This window comes from Lagopus leucura, unplaced genomic scaffold (assembly GCF_019238085.1).
Source record: "Lagopus leucura isolate 7727_CA_CO unplaced genomic scaffold, USGS_WTPT01 Super-Scaffold_73, whole genome shotgun sequence".
NCBI classification, from domain to species: Eukaryota; Metazoa; Chordata; class Aves; order Galliformes; family Phasianidae; genus Lagopus; species Lagopus leucura.
Genome location: NW_024962252.1, coordinates 68,546,103 through 68,565,124, shown reverse-complemented (window position 1 = coordinate 68,565,124; position 19,022 = coordinate 68,546,103). Strand labels below are relative to the sequence as shown.

The 19,022-nt window shown below is 37.4% G+C and overlaps 1 protein-coding gene across 2 annotated transcripts in view; it reads right to left on the bottom strand.

Moving 5' to 3' along the window:
- SDCCAG8 (SHH signaling and ciliogenesis regulator SDCCAG8) overlaps positions 1-19,022 on the bottom strand; it is a 100,315-nt gene that overhangs the window by 40,620 nt on the left and 40,673 nt on the right. For both annotated transcript variants that reach the window (XM_042862196.1, XM_042862197.1), the window contains 2 exons: positions 3,078-3,205; positions 922-1,030 (listed from right to left, as the gene is read on the bottom strand). In XM_042862196.1, the coding sequence (XP_042718130.1) occupies positions 922-1,030; positions 3,078-3,205 (237 nt within the window). The remainder of the gene's footprint in view (positions 1-921; positions 1,031-3,077; positions 3,206-19,022) is intronic.

Here is a 19,022-nt window from a genome sequence, read left to right as displayed (position 1 = left end):
ACCCAGCAGAAGAAATCTATCTTGAAAACAAGTTTTATCTTTGCTGAATGTTTCTCTTACTTCACATAAGCCACAAAAGAATCCTCCTACCTTTAATTGCCAAATGCATTTTGCATGAGATTTACAGAAGTCGCAGAATACTACCTCACCATTTCAGCTTTCTTTTTCCCACTACCCTTAATATGACCTTGCAGAAAGTTTCAACAAAAAGTCTATTTGATGTTGCATATTTTTCAGTATGAAAGTAATGACAAGGAAGGAATATGAGGGCTGGAACTGCAATATTCCTGTCCTATAGAACTCAGTTTTTAAATAAATACCTTCCTACTTTTGCATTTATTTAAACCAGTTATTGCTTCTAATTTTAATTGTACTTCAGAATTTTTAATGGTTTCGTATGTAGCACTACTACTGATTCTAAATGAGAGCACCACATAATAAGCGTCAGCAGAATCACAGCTTCAATGACAACAAATTTTTCAGAGATAATTATTCGGCGTGTACTGTTATGAATGGAGCTTTAAGTAAATAACTAAAGCAACACGCTATGGTTTTGAGAGCGTTAAGTATTTACTATTTTTAACATAGTTTCTGATAAACTGGAATTGTAGTTCCACTAAGAACTTTCTACTTTTCATATTAAGAATAAGAACATCAGAAATAATATAGTAAGCAATTTTTAAACTGGATTTATCTAAAACCAAGAAGATTAAATTAATAGCCACAAACATAATCTGAAAAGTAGAAAATGAGAACTGTCTTGGAAAAAAATCCATCCGTGTTACTTAAATGGCATGTGTTATATTGAGAGGATGTGCAATATCTGGGACAAGATGAACAATAACAAATATTGAAAAACAGATACAAAATAAGGAAGCATGTCAAAATAATAAAGGGGGCAGGATAAGAAAATACACTAACCTGTATTTTTCTGACATTTGTTCCAATTTGCTCGCCAACAAACAACATTCTTTCTTTAATTTTCCTATGAATGTTTTCTGGGAAGTCAGCAATGAGTCCAATTCATTTACTAGAAACAATAAAATTAGAAAACTAGAAAATCATTTTAAAATTACATAAACGTATAGAGAATTTAGAAACTATTTAATATATTCTTTATTTCTCTGGTTTAGATCCCACTGGTTTTGGTATGTTTCTTCATACTCCAGCTACATGCACATGGAATTATAACATCACCATTCACCAAGTAAAGGCTGTATGTCAGAATAAGCTAACCTAAAGTGTTAAGGTGATGTGACCACTGAATCAGGTCTTGTGTGACAGGAATCCCTGTAAAGACTACATATTGCAGCCAGTGGTTTTAATTTTTAGCTGGAAGGTTATTGATATTTCTGGGAGGAATAAAATTAGCAGCCTTAGCAGCCTTTTGCTTGTTCAGCTGGTGCAGAGGATATGCTAGTAATCCAAGCACGCAGACTGTAATGTGCATTATTTTGTCCTTTTAGAGGGTGGTTATTTTATTTACAGTGTCCTGTGCTTACTGTAATTTATGTTCAGTCTCTCATGATCAGATACAAGACTTATTATCCAGTTTTTATAAATTCATTTCAGCTACCAGTAGCTTGGGCTACACCAAAACTCATGACCTAGAAATAAAAGACCATTATTCTTCTGAGAGGAAGATAGTCCAAAATAGTTTTTCTTGATTCCTGCTTTTAAAATCATTCACAGAATCACAGACAACTACTACCCAAATTTCCTTTATGCATGAAAGATCACAATACACAAGGGTTTCTTTATTTTCAGCACCTCCTTGTATACATACTCAACCTCAAAGTTGTTTCGCTTTTATGTACTGGGATAATAAATGCACCAGGAGGGTAACTTATACATCTCTTGTGCAAAGTTACACTTGGTCATATGTAGATGCGGTGTCTAGAGCAAGAATTCTGTGATTCTGAGTGCTTCTTCTCTCCTACTGTGTAGACAGTAGTTATAACATAGCTGTTTGCAATCCCTCAACACAAGATAAGGTCCTCTAGTACTGCGATAATGCTGCAAAAAAGGCAAAAAACAAATCAACGGGAGGTGTAAATGTGCCTGCTACTTCAGGTATTAACTGGCACTGCTAAGGAGTAATACAGGCTACATCATTTTTCCAAAGGCATTAAAGGACCGGTGGAAAAGAATGCTATTTCATTAAACATATGAATACGTCCATATCACGGTCCATAAAAGCTGAAGCTTCTTCTCCTTTCTATGCTCAGAGGCTACCTCCTTAAAAATTATTTTTTGTTTTAATATGCCCCTTTGTTAAATTTACTGGCATGACAAAATAACAAAAGGCTTTTTTTGTTTTGTAAAATCCATTTTTACTCACAGATTAAGGTTAGGAGTTATTGATCTGCTAAGTCAATATGATGAAGTCTCTTATTATGACAAACTGAAGTATGCAAGGGATTAAATATCTTTCTTCTAGATTGGGGGTGTTGGGAGGGGGCTCATACTAATGCTAAAAATGTTTGAGGCTGCAAAGATTAAATAAAGGAACATATCAATTTGGAGCCAGTGAATTACATCCAGCTGCGACAGTGAATTAAGAACCGATTAATGGCTAAAGCTTTTCTCCAGTTTGGATGCTGAAGCAAACTCATTAAGCTTTTAGAGTAGCTATAATGTGTGTACTGTGGGAACTGTTCAATGCTATTCAGGAGACTTTAACTGTAAGCTCAGAGCATTTCCCGCAGAGCTTCTGATGCTATTTTCTTTATATAACATGTGTGCCTGAAAATCCAGCCAAAAACAAGCCCTTTGTTTTTCTACTTTGTTGTGGTCTCTCTCAGCTTTACGTTTCTTGAACACAGGTAAATAAACTCATAATCCAGATGGTGCAACAGATGTGAGAGCAGCACTCTGAAATCAACAGACAGTGGGCAATACTTTCCATTTTCTCTTTTAAACGCTAACTAATATGTAATTCGGAATCTCCGGTGTAGTTAGCATCTGCTCCCTTCGGCCAGCCAAAGGTTACAGGTGTTCCTGATGTCATTTCACAGTAAGGCGTGGGCCTGGCTTGTGAGTGAGTGCCCAGGCTCTAATCTTTCCCTACCACCTACCAGTTTTCTCATGCTGGGCCTCCATTTGCTGCATCTTCTGTGTCAGCTCCTGCTCTCTTTGCCGGGCCTGAAGGGCTCGGGCCTTTGCTTCATTGCTAATGCTGCGCTGAATGCTCTCTTTCTCCAATCTATTAAAAAAAAGGAAAAAAATTTAAATTTGGTAAAATAAGGTAAAAAGGCAAAGCAGAACGTTCAATTAAGAAAAACAAAACTCAGAATCTGACCAGGCTTTTCACATGAATCATTTCTATCCCACTGCAGGTTAAGCAAGCTGACCTTTCTCTTACAATGTCAAGCTTTCTCTAGTGACTAGTAGAAAATGGGTAAAAATTATGACCTATTTCCCGAGTGAAAATTAGCTATTAAGACTATAATTTTATTTTTTTAAATTTAAACATAACTTCTTTTTTGTAAGGAACTTCCTCAACATGCATTTTGCACTGAACAGATGACTTGTATTTTCTTTTAAATGCTATCTGTTTAATTTAGGGACCTGACCCTGAGATGGACTGGTTCCCAGTGAGCCAGCGGGAGACAAGTCAATGGGAGCAATTGCCACAGTGCTCATAATTCAGCTACTCTAAAAGCCTAATGAGTTTTCTTAAGCAACCAAACAAGTTTTAACTATTAATTTATGTAAATAGGAGATGAATGCATCCATTACAACACAGAAGCCTGTTAGCGCCACGCAGGCCCAGCCCTTGCAGCCCTGCTCACTAGGGGGCTGTACAGGAAGGTCTAAAGCCCAGTACTATTATCGAAGTACACAGGCAAGAGAGCAATTTACTTGACCAGATATGCAAGATGGGGCAATCTACTCCTGAGGCAAAACAAATGCTAGACTACCACACTCCATTGAAGCATTTTATTTAATGCAAGCCAAGCAAAAACAGCATGGAAAATAAGAAACAAAAAAGATATATGCATATAAATTAGAAAAGATCCTCAACCACAGATTTATATCTAGACTTTCCCAGAGGTCGTAAATATTTTTCTTGTGCATATTTGGACGTAGATTCAAAATTCCACACATACGAGGACTGATTTCTAGATTTCAAAGGACATACACACACACTTGTATTGAAACTACATTTTATAGCTTAGGATAGATTCCAATGAAGTCTTAGAAACGTGCTGTTTTATTCTAGTGATAATTTCCATTCCAGGGGACTACAAAATAGAACACGGGCACAGATCATGTAAGGATAAAGCCACATCTCATGTGGTTGCTGCACTTAACCTTTGGATCAGTGCCTAATAACCCATCCAAGATATTGCAATATCTCAGCATGACATACACAATGTTAAATCTTCTCTCTTAAATTTACCCCAAAGCAATACAAATGGTGGGTTACATTACACTAATTCCTGGTCCTGATGTTGCAAGCAGTACCTGGGGCAAAACTCCCTTTGAAATCACAGGCAGCTTTTTCTGAGGTGGGACTGAGCGATTTGACAGAGATAATACACTTCAATAGCAGGAATATTATAGCTTTAAGGAAACAAAGCACATTGTTCAAGGATATTTCAAACATTGTTTTATACTTTATCACATCACTCTCAGAATTACTTTGTAAATATACTGATGCTGTACTAAGGAGTAATACTTACATCAGTTCTTAAGTATAAGCTCCAAATCTGGAAAACTTTAATATGAAAAAACATTTCATATTTGCGGGAAAGAAAATAATCTAAAAAGCCCTTCCTTCCAGTTCCAAATGTCTTTTGCCTTCAGACAGCTGTCATGAGGCCTGGACTGTTTAAAAAAATAAAACAAAATGCACCAGCACCTCACATTTCCACCAGACATTTCCAGCAGCAGAAAATGGCATCAACACAGTATTTTGTTTTACAGTGCCTTTGTGTGAGATTGCTGTTGGGTACTAAGTTGTCATCTGAAACACAGCTAGCTGACTGGTTCCATGCTTTGAGAGCTCAAGCTACCAAGGTAGGCCTGTACAGGTCCATTTCTCATTGATGGGGTCCCTCCTGTCCAACAAGAACTCATGCTATTGGAGAGTTCAAAATAAATGGAAAACATCCTCTTGCTAAGGGGATTCACCCAAAAAAGCAATGCATCTAGGCTACCTACTGTAAATGCAAACAAACAGGACCTTGGAAACAGTGGATTCATGATGAGTTCCTTATATCTGAAGTGTACAGGAGTGGGTGAAAATTGGTGACTTTATGTAATGCATAAAAAACAGACTAAAAGAGTAAGAAGACACAGGTAAGTCTTTAAGCTGAATTGTAGCTGATTAGTCTCAGTATTTTGGGGACTGCGACCTATCCAGTGCTACAAGAGCAAGACCTGAGGTGCTTAGAGCTGCTGAGGAATGAAAAACTGCTTGGAGACAAAGTTGTCTGAGCCGAGTGGTGAATCACTCACACAGAGATCTGACACCCTCCGTGCCCCCTTATTTCAGTCTCTCTGTCCTCTCATAGAAAATGTCCCCAACATATACCTACATTAAAAAAAAAGAAAAAAAGAAAAAAAGAAAAAAAAAAAGTGTGCATAAAATATGTATAAAAAGGCCCAAGAAATTTTAGAACGATTAGTAGCATTCCTGCCACAACCAGCAGAACAGGAAGGCAACAATCTTGAAAGGTTTAACAATGGCTACTTAGTTGCAATTACTCTGAAACGTGAAAGAAAGTGAGCTTGGTTTAAGAAAAAAAACAACAACCTTTCAACTGTAGCTAGACAAGAGAAAGTTACACTCCTCCAGCACTGTAGGTTCTCTATTGCAATAGCTTCAACATTTCTCATGTTGACTAAAGGAAAACACAAAGACAGTGAAATGCAAGGGAAGCACAGTCCAATATTGATGATGCAAGTAAGATTAGAATCTGAAATGATGGCTTAAGATTAATTGTGCCAGAATTTTTTAAAGCATCAACAATAGTTACCAATGATAACGATATAGAATGGATGAGTTGCAGCCTGTTCTCCAACAGAATGAAAACACTGAAAACAGAAAGTAGCAAAAATTAAAGTTCTTTAACAGTATATATCCTGAAACATCCAGTAAAAGCCTATAGTTGCGGATTTGGCCATCACATGGGCCAATTTCACTAAAGCAGAAGTATTAAACTGATGGTGGTTTTCATTTTTGTGCCATGTAGTCAGAAGCAAGGAGACAAACTTAAGTTCTCCTTGACCTCTGCTCTCAAGTACATGTTTTCCATAGCGATTTTCTTGGAGCACCTGCTGCTCTGAGCCTGAGTTATCGCTGTCAAGGACAGCCCACTTAGTTAACTTCTTTCTAAATAATTCTTGGTGAAACTAAGGCCACAATGAGCTGCAGCTTATAGAACAGGAAGATGAAGAACAGAACTTCATTCCATCCATCATTTGCAACCCATAAAAAATCTTTGCTGAAAATCAAGTGAAAATTCACTTTGACATCAAAGCTAATGTGTAAAGCACATTGGCTCAACTTGAGTCACCAAATTTAGTAGAACAAGCAAAGAAACAAACCCCTTCTCCATCATTAGTAAATGAAAACTAGTTCACAGGTCCAGTTTTCAACAGAAGACTACTTTTATCCAAGTAAAGGGAAAGAAAAAAGAATTTATATATTAGTGACATAGTGACATTTGACAATAAATAAATAAACAGATTTTTGCCTACAAAAGAACAAAACTTAGATTGATACAACTTTGAATGTCACAGTGCAGTTTAGTAGTAAATAGGTCCGTACAACTTCCGTTTTGCCAAGAGTAAAAATACAAAAAGAGGAAACACAAGATGAATCACAGCACAGAATTAGGCCTTTGACTCTGGAAGTTGCCAGTAAACCTCCTCACAAAGCAACTATGATGTTGAAACAACCACGTACCCTCTACTGTTTGATTTTTCCATGAGATCACTATACGGCATTTTGTAAAAAGCTAATGGATCCATTAGTAAGGACTACAAACTTAATTGAACAAATTAAAATACTCTAACAACTATGTAAGTCCTGCAGCACATCAGAGGCTATAATAATCTCATTTCTGACATCTTCATTTCTTGTTAATTAAATATTTAATTACAAAATCTTGTGGGCTTTTAGACATACTTATTTTAAACTGGAGTTCATAAATCATTAAAGAGCAGCTGGCAGTATTGCACTGTTGTTCCAAATGTTTGCGATACCTGAACAACCAGGAATGCTGCTCTCAGTAACAGCCCACTCCCAGACTCTGCACGAACACTCACACGTAGGCAGCAAAAGGCCCTGTGGAGCCTAGCACTTCTTCCACATGCCCAGTCAAACATGGGCCCATTCCCAGGTAACAGGCAGCCAAGAAGGCCAACACTGTGAACTACTGCATAGCAAATGCTGTCATAAGATGGGCAGCACATAACTGAGGTCTTCCTTAGCTTGCCAAGAGTTTTTGAGAATGCATACAAGCTTGTGCTACCCATTTACCAAATGGAAGAATAGTTTTGAGAAGGTACTTAAGCACTGAATTTCTAGTATCTTTACAAAAATTTGGCCCACAGGCACTAAAATCAATTCAAATACTTTTGATAACAGGACTTGAAAAATCTATGTGCATTAGGAACTTCAAGGATTTCAGCCAATACCTCCGGATACAAAGGTCCAGAAGTTTTTTATACAGTCTATTTTGCAAGGTTTCCATGACACAGGTCTAACAGACTGCCCTAACAAGCATAACAAGTAGCTTTCTGAACCATCTTCTTACAGGCTGCTCATGTTATTTCAGCTACAGGTATCAAGAGAAGGATGGAAAATCAGAGCACAACCTTGCTCTTCTTTCAAGCTACATAGCAACATACACAGTTAAATAAAAAGAAAATAAAATCTGGAAGAAGAGGTTACAGTGTCTACGTGTATTTCCTATTATGTGAAATATTAGAAAAATACAGTTCCTACTATTATAACAGAAAGCACTCAAATACTAATAAAGGTCATAGAAGAATGTGTATAAAATAAAATAATAGTTTGCTTCACAACACTTTACAAATTTCTTCTCTCTGTGCTCCACATGTATCTTTATGTCATACACAGAAGGATAAGGATTTGTTTTTTGCTTTTTTTTTTTTTTTTTTTTTTGATGAGCAGAGAAACCTTAGCAGTTGCTTCTAAAACACTAAGAGAAATTGAAAAGTACCAAGAAGTCTTTCTTCCTAGGTATAGTCTTAAATCTTTTTTTCTAGTAACGCAAAACAACTTTGAAAACTGCTTTTAGACCTGCCACCCAGTTGAACATCACTGCAGTATCCTATTAGGTTATTTACAATGGAGAGCATAACTCTATAAACTCGTTATCTGAAGTTTTAGTGTTCCAAATACTTAAGGTAAGGAAATACAAGACAGTAAGATTCCAAATTCTGCAGATAAGGAAGTAAATGTTGGTAATAAGTGTAGTCATGATTCAAAATTATTTATTACCATATCTTAAAAACTAGCAGATAAGTATGTAACATGCTCATATGTTAGGGTCAGGTAATAATAAGACTTAGAATCTGAAGATACCTCCCTTTCTCTTAAGTCAAGCTTCAAGGAACCTTTTGTTTAGTTCTGGTTATCTTCTTTTATAAGGCTTATAATATTAATCGTCTAATTGATCCCTGTTAATACTGAGGACTGTTATGACTGAGGACATAGCTGGGCAGTGTTTCATGTTCTCCTCCTGCAAAACAATGTAAATTTTGTATTTAATCCCCCCCTCCCCCCTTATTTTTTTAAATAAATGTATTGATTTTTCCCTACTTGTTTAAACTCACCACACTATGTTTTTATGGCACTCAGTTCTTTTACAGGGCAGAAGGAGAGGCATGACATGAATGTTTCTAATATCCAAAAATAAATGAAGAAAAAAAATGTATGCATGCATGCATGCAAGTGGAAGAATTATGTAGAAACAACTTCTGAAAGCATCATGATCAGGTCACTTTTTCAAATCCCTCCAAGAAGCTGAAAAATTGCCCTTCCTGTATCCCATTGTGGGAATTACCCACTGAGCTGCTCTTTCTGTCTGTTTCTGGGAGCTGACCGGATGCTGATTCTGGAGCTGGCTGCCAGGTCTTCTCAGTGGAAAGCTCAAGTTTCTGGAATCTGCCCCAGCCGGCACACTGCGTTTGGTGAGCTTCAGTACAAGCAACATTTGTATGGTCACGTTTTGCAGAGATTCAGTTAATACTTCAGTAAAAGTGGAGGAATGCTTGATTTTTAAGAATGCAAATAGTCTTACTTGTGAGAAGTGAAGCTTAGGAAATTTTTGTTTTTATAATGAAAGATGTCTACTTACATTCATTGGTAGGCACAGGAAGCTTTGAGAAACAATGAAGTATCAGAGTTTTCTTCTCATAACTACGTGAAGAAGAAGCTAGAAGAAAGCAATTACAAAAGTTATGCCTTAAGATAAGGGCTTAAATGTGATATGAAATTAAACATTCAAATTGATTAAACTTTTCAAATACAGACCTGCAAGAGAAGAAGATAGTATGGAAATAATTTTAGAATAGAAAGATCTTAAAAGTAGGTTTATGAATGAAACAAAACCTTTTACTATCCTATCTGAGACAAGCAACCAGAACAGACAACTCTCCCCGGGTACTGTCACTTCACAAAAACACCTCAACTGTAAGGAACATTTCTGGGGAAGAAAGCAAGAAAGACAGAGCTCTGTTTATATTTCCAACGTTCTCAAGAGACTAGATATAAATGTTTGATAAACTTGCTTACAACTATTTTTCCCACAATGCAAATAATAAAATAGGTTACACAAATCCATCCCCCTTTCTAAAATCCAAATAATTTCAATCTTGTTACACAACATTCTGCTTATTCTGAGAATTTCAATTTTATTGAGATAGAAATTTAGTGCATATGCCTTCCTTGCTTCCATTGAAACTTTTTTTCCCAGTTTCCTCTACTTGAAGTATATTTACAACAGCTGGGAAGCGCTTACAACTCCTAAAGATGTTTGTACTTTATGTAGTATATAGTATTAGAAGTTTTACAGAAAAAAATTAAGTCCAGGCTTTCATTTTGATCTTTAAATCCTGCCAGAGGCATCAGAATATATTATTAATCAATGACTGCTAATGAAAATGACCTCTCTATTTTTGATTACTTACTATGCTTGAAAACTACTTCAAAACTTGCCATTAACTATGATGATGAGCGAGTAAAAAATGGAAAGTTTTAAGGGAATATGAACTGAGAGACACAGAGTATTCTTCCTATAAAGGCTTATACAGTATGAAGAAGCTTTAAAACTGTTAACTTCAGTATATGCACTACTGGTGCTGTAACTATTGCTGGGTACTGGCTCTGTTAACAAAATGAAAAGACTGGATTTCTCACTAATGTTAAAATCAGCATTAAATAAATAATTTTCAAATAAGTAATCTCTAACACTGTTCTATTACTTTAGTGTTTTTCCTTCAGAAGATATGTACTGAAAACCGCCAGTTTCTCAATATAGACTGTAATTCCTTTTAAGCTTGGGTATTTCAGCATATGCCAAGGCACAGCTTAACGCTAACTGCCCTCTCTTTCACTATTAGGAAAGAAAAAAAAAGTAAGTTTCTTTTTCTGGCACATCCATAAACCTTGCCTGCAAGACACGCACCTTGCATGTAAACACCCAAACTGTAAATGCTATTACTATCAGACTGTGAACTACTTGGCTGATAAGACCACACAGAAACATGCCATTAAGTACAGCATAGAAGTTGCACATGAAGATACTACATGAGAAGAAGTAGTTTCTGTCACTTAGTGCATAGCACTAAGCACTTCACAGTACTGTGCCCTTTTCTACAAAATATTCTTTCCTCCTTTGCTCTTTGTTCCACAAGCACTTTCACAGATGGCCTAATGTTGAAATGTTTGCTTCACATAGAAGATTTTTGCAGGCATTTACTTCGTACACACAGTTACATAAATTATTTTCTCTATGTTTAAAATGAAGGAGTAATTTTTTTGACTTATTGCTGTTCCTGAATTTGGTACCAGCAATCTCTTATGATGTGATTTCGTAACAGTTTTAAGCCAATCTAAGGCAACGCTGTCAGTTTAAGGTGCATTCTTTTTGTCCTCTGACGATCAGCATTCATACAAATTCACCAGGAGCAAGTGATTGTTTTTCAAAAGAATCGGCTCCCTGAACTCTCTGATCATGTGGACACCAGTATTAACCTAAGCAAGGGCCTGGAGATGTGTGGGTATGTAGCCAGGCAGAGCCACATGTTACCCCTCTATGGAATTGCCTTTTCACTAGCAGCACAGATTTAAACCACATCAGAACCATTGTAAATCTGTACTCCAAAGCTCAGCTTGTTGATACAGTATATCCAGACTTCAAGCTCCTACTGTTGAAACAAAAAATGATGCAGCTAAATGACGCAGAGATCTGATTTGCTATGAACGCAGTCTGTCAATTTGAATTTGTTTTAAAAAAAAAAAAATCCAATGATTTTGGTACACTAATTTTATACCAGCAAGCTTTGTGCTGAATCAGGTATCATCTGTCCCCCTGCAGCTGGCATAAAGTCAGCATGAACAGCGCATTGCATGCTCTGGCTAATTCAGAAGAAAAGTGACTGTGTGGCCACACCTGATCCGCATCAGATCAGCACAGTTGAATGATCCAGTAGATCACAGATGCACTCTGAATGCCTGCTGAACAGCCACCTCAAATTTTTCAGACATTCTGTTTGGGCAGACACACAACTTCCAGTCAAGCTACCATATTAGCCACAGGTCTGATGCTCTGAAGCTGTTAACTCTCCCTGACTATTGATGAAGTTAAGAACTGAGGAACATTACTCTCTGCCTCCCAAGGATCAAGCCTCACACAAACAGCCTGGGAAGAAGCAGAACTTCACACAACAATTAGTTCTTCTTGAAGACGATCTGAAAGAGAAAATTTATTGTGAAGATATTTAATGTAGGGTAAGCTAGACTTCTCCCCCATTCTACAGCAAAATATCACATACTCCAACAATCTGACAATGCTGTGACCAAAAAGCAAAACCAAGCAAATACTATGCTAATGTTACATTGTACTTGACGTTGATTTGCCTAGGTGTTACAGAAATATACCAATAAAAGACATGCTTATATACCCACATATCACAGGAACTAGATACAGCCAGGTGAGTCAAAAAACAAAAATCCAGCCTTATGGGTCCTTCACTGGTTTGGTTAGCTGCGGCATAATTTTGGTATCATCCAGACTGAAACACTGTCTGCACATTAATATTAGAAATAATGGACAAGTAGTATACTAGTCAAGGGTTGGTTGGTTGCTTTCTTTTTCAGTCAGGTTATTAATCTCTTCTTTATGCTGTCAAGATTTAAGGAGAAACATGTTTCAATAGCAACTTTAAAACTGAACTCACAAATTACTACCGTTATGTTAAGTGCTAGATATCCCACTGTGCAGTTTTGCTTTGTGAATTTTTACCTTCTTCCATGCACACTTTTAGCCACTGATCGCACAGCCTTTCAGTGTTTTCTGCCTTTTCCTTTAAATAAACTGGCTCTGGCTCCTTCCATCTGGTTCCCCTTCCGTCAGCAACCCTGCACCTGTTCACACCTCCTCTCCTGTTGGATTCCACTGAACATTTCCTCCTCTGCCAGGGCTATTCTGGCACTCGCAACCTTTCTGTCATTCAATCCATCTGTCAGAAGTGAACTTTGTTTACCGCAAGCTTCTGCTTTCTTCTTCAAGAAGCAAAGCCCCTCAAGGTCATTGTCAAATGAACTGTCGGTGTGGATTTAAATCCACTTCTGCTAACCAGCAGAAGATGAAGTTCTTTGCAGTGCTCAATTTATGAAGATCAGTTTGGGTTTTAAGAGAAATAATACAGAAGTAAAATAAGATACTTTAGTCATTTATTAACACAACAGCTAATATGGTTTTCTTCGTGTACATATACCTCCTTGCAAAGACTGGCATAATCCCTGAGAAGAAGAACTTGCAAAGCTATATAAAGAAGTGAAAAAGGAAAAAATACGACAATAAAAATAATAAATGAAAGGCTTTGATTCATTTTAACACTGTGCAACAAAGAGATTGACTGAAAATGCAAAGATAAAATAGGAACAGCCAAGTAAGTTTATGAGTTTCCAAACTTGCCTACAGATGTTTAAAATGAAACACTGTTTAAGGAGAAAAAAAATCTCAATATTTTTTCCTGCTTACAAGCCTTGTAAACACACGTGTACATCTTGGTTAAAATACTGCCTTACAAATTAGGATGAATTGTAAAGATTCTTTGTTGAAGCTGAGATTAATTTCATATTGTCAAGAGGATACATTTTTAGCAACTCCTGCGCCTGTATTTCTTTTCAGGAATAGGTTCTGATAGCAACAAACTCCTGAATTATTAACTAACCTCCTCGACAGTCTCTTCTAAAATAAGAAATAACTTTCAATTTAACTGCCTGCATCTTGGGCACCCTTAAAAAAAGGGGGGGGGGGGGGGAAGAATTATTTCACCAAGATTAAATTTAGTGCGAAAAATTATAAATACATATTTAAGTTTTATAAGAAATTATAATGAAACAACCACTTTATTACTCTGTTAAAAAAAAAAAAAAAAAAAGAATTTAAAGTAAAGCTTTCTGGGAGCAAATCCAAGAGCTAATCCAATCTCATTAGCAGAAATGCAGTTACACTTATGTTAGGTCTGAATTTGACTCTAATAAAAATTGCATTGACAAGTACTATGTAAGTTTAGCTCAATAATAACATTAATACATGCCTTACACGGGGATCAGTCCCTGCGTTCACAAGTAAATGTTCTCTGATGTCATGATCTTTCTCCTCAGGAAACTACATGCAGGTCAACAAAAGCACTGGAAATGGAAGAGGAACTTTGGGACAAACAGAATACACAGCATTGTTCCATCTAATGACACAGAAACATTTAATCCTTATTTTGAGCCCTGGAGAAGGCATCTGAACAACAAGGATCAGCTAATCAAGAACAGTTGCTCCTGTTTCTGCAAAAGCAGAGTTTGATACTTGAATCACCAGGATACCACAGGGGCAACCAATGGCAGCATGCTACTAAACTCACCAGGCTGCCAGCACAGACAGGGAAAGGAGGTCAGCTCTGTCGAGCAGCCGACGGCAGAAGCAGCACTCATCTGCTCGCTCAGGACAGGCTTCTCCCAGCTCACATTTCCCCCCGGCCAGTCAGCGGCACCAGGGCACAAAGTGCGGGGGTGGCAAGAGCAGAGGAGCAGCCAATGCTGGCATGCTCAGGTAATTTGCCTGCCTGCCTCCCTCCATCCACCAGCTACCTTCCACAGAGATGACAACCTTCAGGTTGATGCTCTTAAATGTCAAGTTGCATCAAGTCTCTAATTAAGGACCTTTTGGTTTCTCTGTTGAAATATTTTCTTAGGCGAGAATCTCAGGAGCAGAATCTTGCATAAGGAAAGAAAAACTGTCACCGTGACAGCACAAAGTAAATGACTACCAGTGTGCTTTTAAAAGCACAAGGCAGCTTTTAAAGTTAAGTTCATAATTACCAAATGCTGATAAAAAAAACGCATTTCAATTTATTGTAAAATCGAAATTTCAGATAGACTTGAGAGAAAAGTCCAAGACTAGTCAAGAAGAATAAAAATTAGAAACATTTCTCCAGTAGAGAATTCAGCCAAAAATCCAGCAGCCTTGAATACAAGTGTCTGAAAGATTTTTTCTTAAACCATAATAAATCATTATCCTGTTGTCATTAGTCACACAAATACAAAACATAATTTGAATGAAATTGAAGTAAATATTTGGTACACACACAAACTTATTACTGTTAGTGCTGAATAATAGCTGCTCAAAACAAAGACCTTCCAAAGATGTTTGTTTTCTGCAGCAGTCTCTTCTACATTTCATCTGAATTCACTGCTTACTCCCAAGCACTCTAAGTATTGTCGCTCCCGAAACACCCGCTCCACGCAGCAGCATTTTGGCTGCCTCAGCAACCTGACGCACTGCATAAAAGATGAAATCATTAGAGAAATTTGATGTGACCGCTTGCAGTTTAAATGCCATGGAGAAAAATTTGCATAAACCTAAGATTGAAATCTGAAAGCATATCATTTTGTTTTTCTTGAGAAACTTGTATTGTAAGGCTATAAATTAAGTTGTAAACCACGTCTGCATACTTTACAAATGAAAAAAGGTAATTATTATAAAGACTTCAGTGTTCAAAATTCACAGATGATTTTGGATTTATTTGTTCACTTATCTTTTTTCTTCCTCTTTTAAACTTCATCAGCGTCCTTTCAATGTCGGTACAATAATCTTAAATGTTTTAATGATTAAATAGAAAGATATTTAAATGTGTATAATCTTGACATAACGTTCACAAGCTTCAAAATTTCCAAAAGGCATTGCCAGAACACGACAGAGCCGATTTATTTCAAATCACTCAGTATCAGTCTTCGTAAAGCAGCATATGGTCTTACCATGGCAGGTAAAATATTTTACCTTCTATAATAACGCAGAGCAGCTAATTTATCTACATGCTGTATAATGAGATAAACAATTTCAGCTGCACTATGAAAACCTATAGGAAAGGGGGAATCTATCTATACCCCCCACATCATTGATTTTTCTGCCTATACATTCAGATAATTGCTAACAATAGAGGTTATTCTGTCTTTCCCCTTCAATTACCTGAAAGCAAGACCTTCTTTTCAGCTGGGGAAATATTTGCAGTTTTTACAACTGCAGCACAACAGACTGAGACATTTTCATGGAGTTACTCAGGGAAGAAGGAAGGAAAAAAAAGCCTTCCAAGATTATATTGCAAGTAAAGTAGAGTAAATGACAACTTTCAAAGCTACTACAATCATTTCCTAATGTGCTGCTATACCAAATAAGTCTAATTTTTTCTGACAGTGCTAAATTAGATTTATTGCAAAAAACTGCTGCATAAATAGCATATGGCTATGTTATACCACCTATTTCAAATCTGTGTAATATATCTCTTTTCCCTGCTCAAAACGAATAATTGAACCAAGCTATAAACCTTCTGCAAAAGAGAGATACACAAGTTCAAAAGCAGACACAGGAGATGTACGTTCCCTTTTTAATTATCTAAAAAAGTATCCCACACTGTGATCAAATACAACTGGACAGTAGTAAGTCAGGTTCCCTTTGTTACACTTTGAGATGTTATTTCCCTCTTCCTTGATAAAATCTTGTTTTCATTTCTCTTTCAAGCTGACAGTCATCGACTTAGGGTATGACCCACTAATCATCCCTCACGTGACCACCTCTCATTGCACAAGAAATCTTACTGATTTTTATTTCTTATGTGAATAAAATTTTTCATGTCGCTCAAGATCAGAAGGTTCGGACCCTAATTCACTTTTCACAAGCTCTCGTTTACAAAGAAGCAAGTGCCCCCCTCCAAGCAAAAACAAAATATCAGAAGATTCTTCTCACCGATCAATGGGGCCCAGCCCTGTGGGAAGCTGCTGACCTACAGCTCTTTCCCATTTCAATAAGAAGCAGAGTTTTCTCATCATTTTGCTGGATCAGTCCCCAGGTCCAAATGCTTCTGCATTTCTACAAATCTCCAAGTACTATATTTAACGTGCCACCACAACAAAACGCAACCCCACGCATCCTTATATTGTGGGACAGGGGGAGAGCAAACAACACTTGTGCAGGGCACAGGCAGCCAGATGCACCTCGCGGGGCTGGGCCGGAGGCTCAGGAGGCTGCACAAGGCCAGGCAGCCAGCTCATGTCTCCCATCAGCGCAAGCGGCGGCCAGGCGCTCTATTCGCCCCGAAGTTTGTGCAGCTTCTGCCTAGAAAGACATTGCAAGGTCTTATCTCGGACCAACGGGCACACCACTGCACACATCGCGGAAGGCTGCGGCTACCCCGCCGCTTGCCTCTCGGTGGTCAGTCCTCCCAGCTGCCCTATCTGTTACTGTCTGATTAGTTCTGCTAAGGAGCCCCTCCCCGGCCAGCTTTCCCTGCCATCTGTTCTACACGCGATGGCTGCTGCCCAGCAGCCTCGCGCTGCCCTCCTACCTGGCACCCGGCTCCCGGCCTTACCCCAAAGTGCTAACACAGGTTCTCGCTGCTGGCAGAGTCAGGATTTCATTACTACTACTTTGACAAGTGCAGGGTTGTTTGTAATTTCTCTTTTATCCTGATTTTGATTGTACAACCACCTCCCACTGATTCAGTTTGCTTCAGTTTTGTTGCTCACAGATTTTACTCTCCACATTAATCTCCCTCTGGCATGTTACTGCATCTGTTCCCTTTTTTATTATTAATTTTCAAATTCCCACCATTTTTGACAAAAAGGAGGTAATCTACACTCTGCTTCTGCCCATTTCATTTTCTTTAATTTGGAAGACAAGTATGAAAGCATGCCAAAGAAGTTAATTCTCCGTTAACAGTTTATTTTCTGGCATCCCAATGCCTTTGTATATGAAAAACAGATAGAAATAAATGTTGACTGAATCGCAACAACACAGTTGCAACCGTCCCTAAATTTAATGAAAAGTAAACATACGAAGCAAGATCTAAAAAGTTTATTAGTTACCGGAGTTGTTTCGTGTTACCATTCCCCCCTGCATCTTAAAATAATGGTTTTTATGTAAAATTAGCAAATATAAAAAAAAAAAAAATTGAAATCAATCACTGCTTACACTTCATTTCTGCTTTTCCCCTTTCCCTCCTCCCCAGTATAAGTGCTATTGATCCTTTCGTCAGTCAGCCACTCTGGGAACATAAAACAGTATCTCAGTCATTTAATATTAGCAACAACATTTCTTTGACTGTTATCTTCTTTCCAGCAGAGTCAATGGACTCTTTGTGATGTGCTAAAACTGTTGGAGAAAGTGTGCTGCTAACTACTGTCTCCTAGAAAAAAAATTGAAACAACAACAAACACCCAAACGCAACAGATAATATCAGGCATTGTGCAAGTACCTTGCTGACTATGTAGAACTAAATCCTACAAATCAAGAAGTTAATTTATATTTTAGGATTTAATAGTATAGATTAAATGGGAAATCTGATGTGCAGGTACACATCAATTCTAACAATTCTAATAAGGAATGCTGGTGACATCACAGAGCAGAACAGCAAAGTTGTGACTAGATAATGCCACAGGAACCTGGATGTGGAATGATAGATTTATGTGCTTTATTTATTATACATGCACTACAATTAGAGTTAATGGTGTTGTTGAAATTAACAAAAGGCTGCTAGGCAGATCTGCGCATAGAAGGCACTACTGAAATCCACTTTAGTCCCGAATACCACAGTCTCTGATACACTGCTTTCTAGATAACATCTGATTTGTGAAAATGAGGGAGAAAAGAAATATCACATAACTGAAAAGAAGAAAAACAACATCCCCTTGTCCACCTTTATTGTTCAAGGAAGTGGAACAGGCATTCATTTACCCTGACACATCACATTTAACTGAACAGAGAAGCTCAGTTATCTGAGTAAGAAACTTTTCTTCACCTAGAAACCATTCAGTACCATTTGTAACATTTTCTATATGCAAACAATGATAGTAAATAATAAATAAAAAATCTGCTCCAATTCTATTCAATTGCATCTCCCGTTCAATTTTAGATGGCATTACATCCAAGCATAGCTTGAGCCCTCTACCTATGTCCACGTCTGAGAAAACACATGATGACACCGAAAAAGCTCAATTTTGAAATTCTGTGATTCCTCCAACTCTTAAGATTTAACTGTTCTGGCATATGAAAAGAAGAACTACATCTGACAAACCAAAGCAAGTAATAAATTCTGACTTGTTTTGTAACAAAAAGAGGAAAGGCTTTTTAATGATGATTGCATTACACTGGAATAGTGAAAGTTTTTATTAAATTAGATGACATGCTAAAATCTTTGCAAGCCGTTAGGGTCTTGCATCTTTCATGTGATCTTTTCCACTAGCATACCAACATGATTTTTAA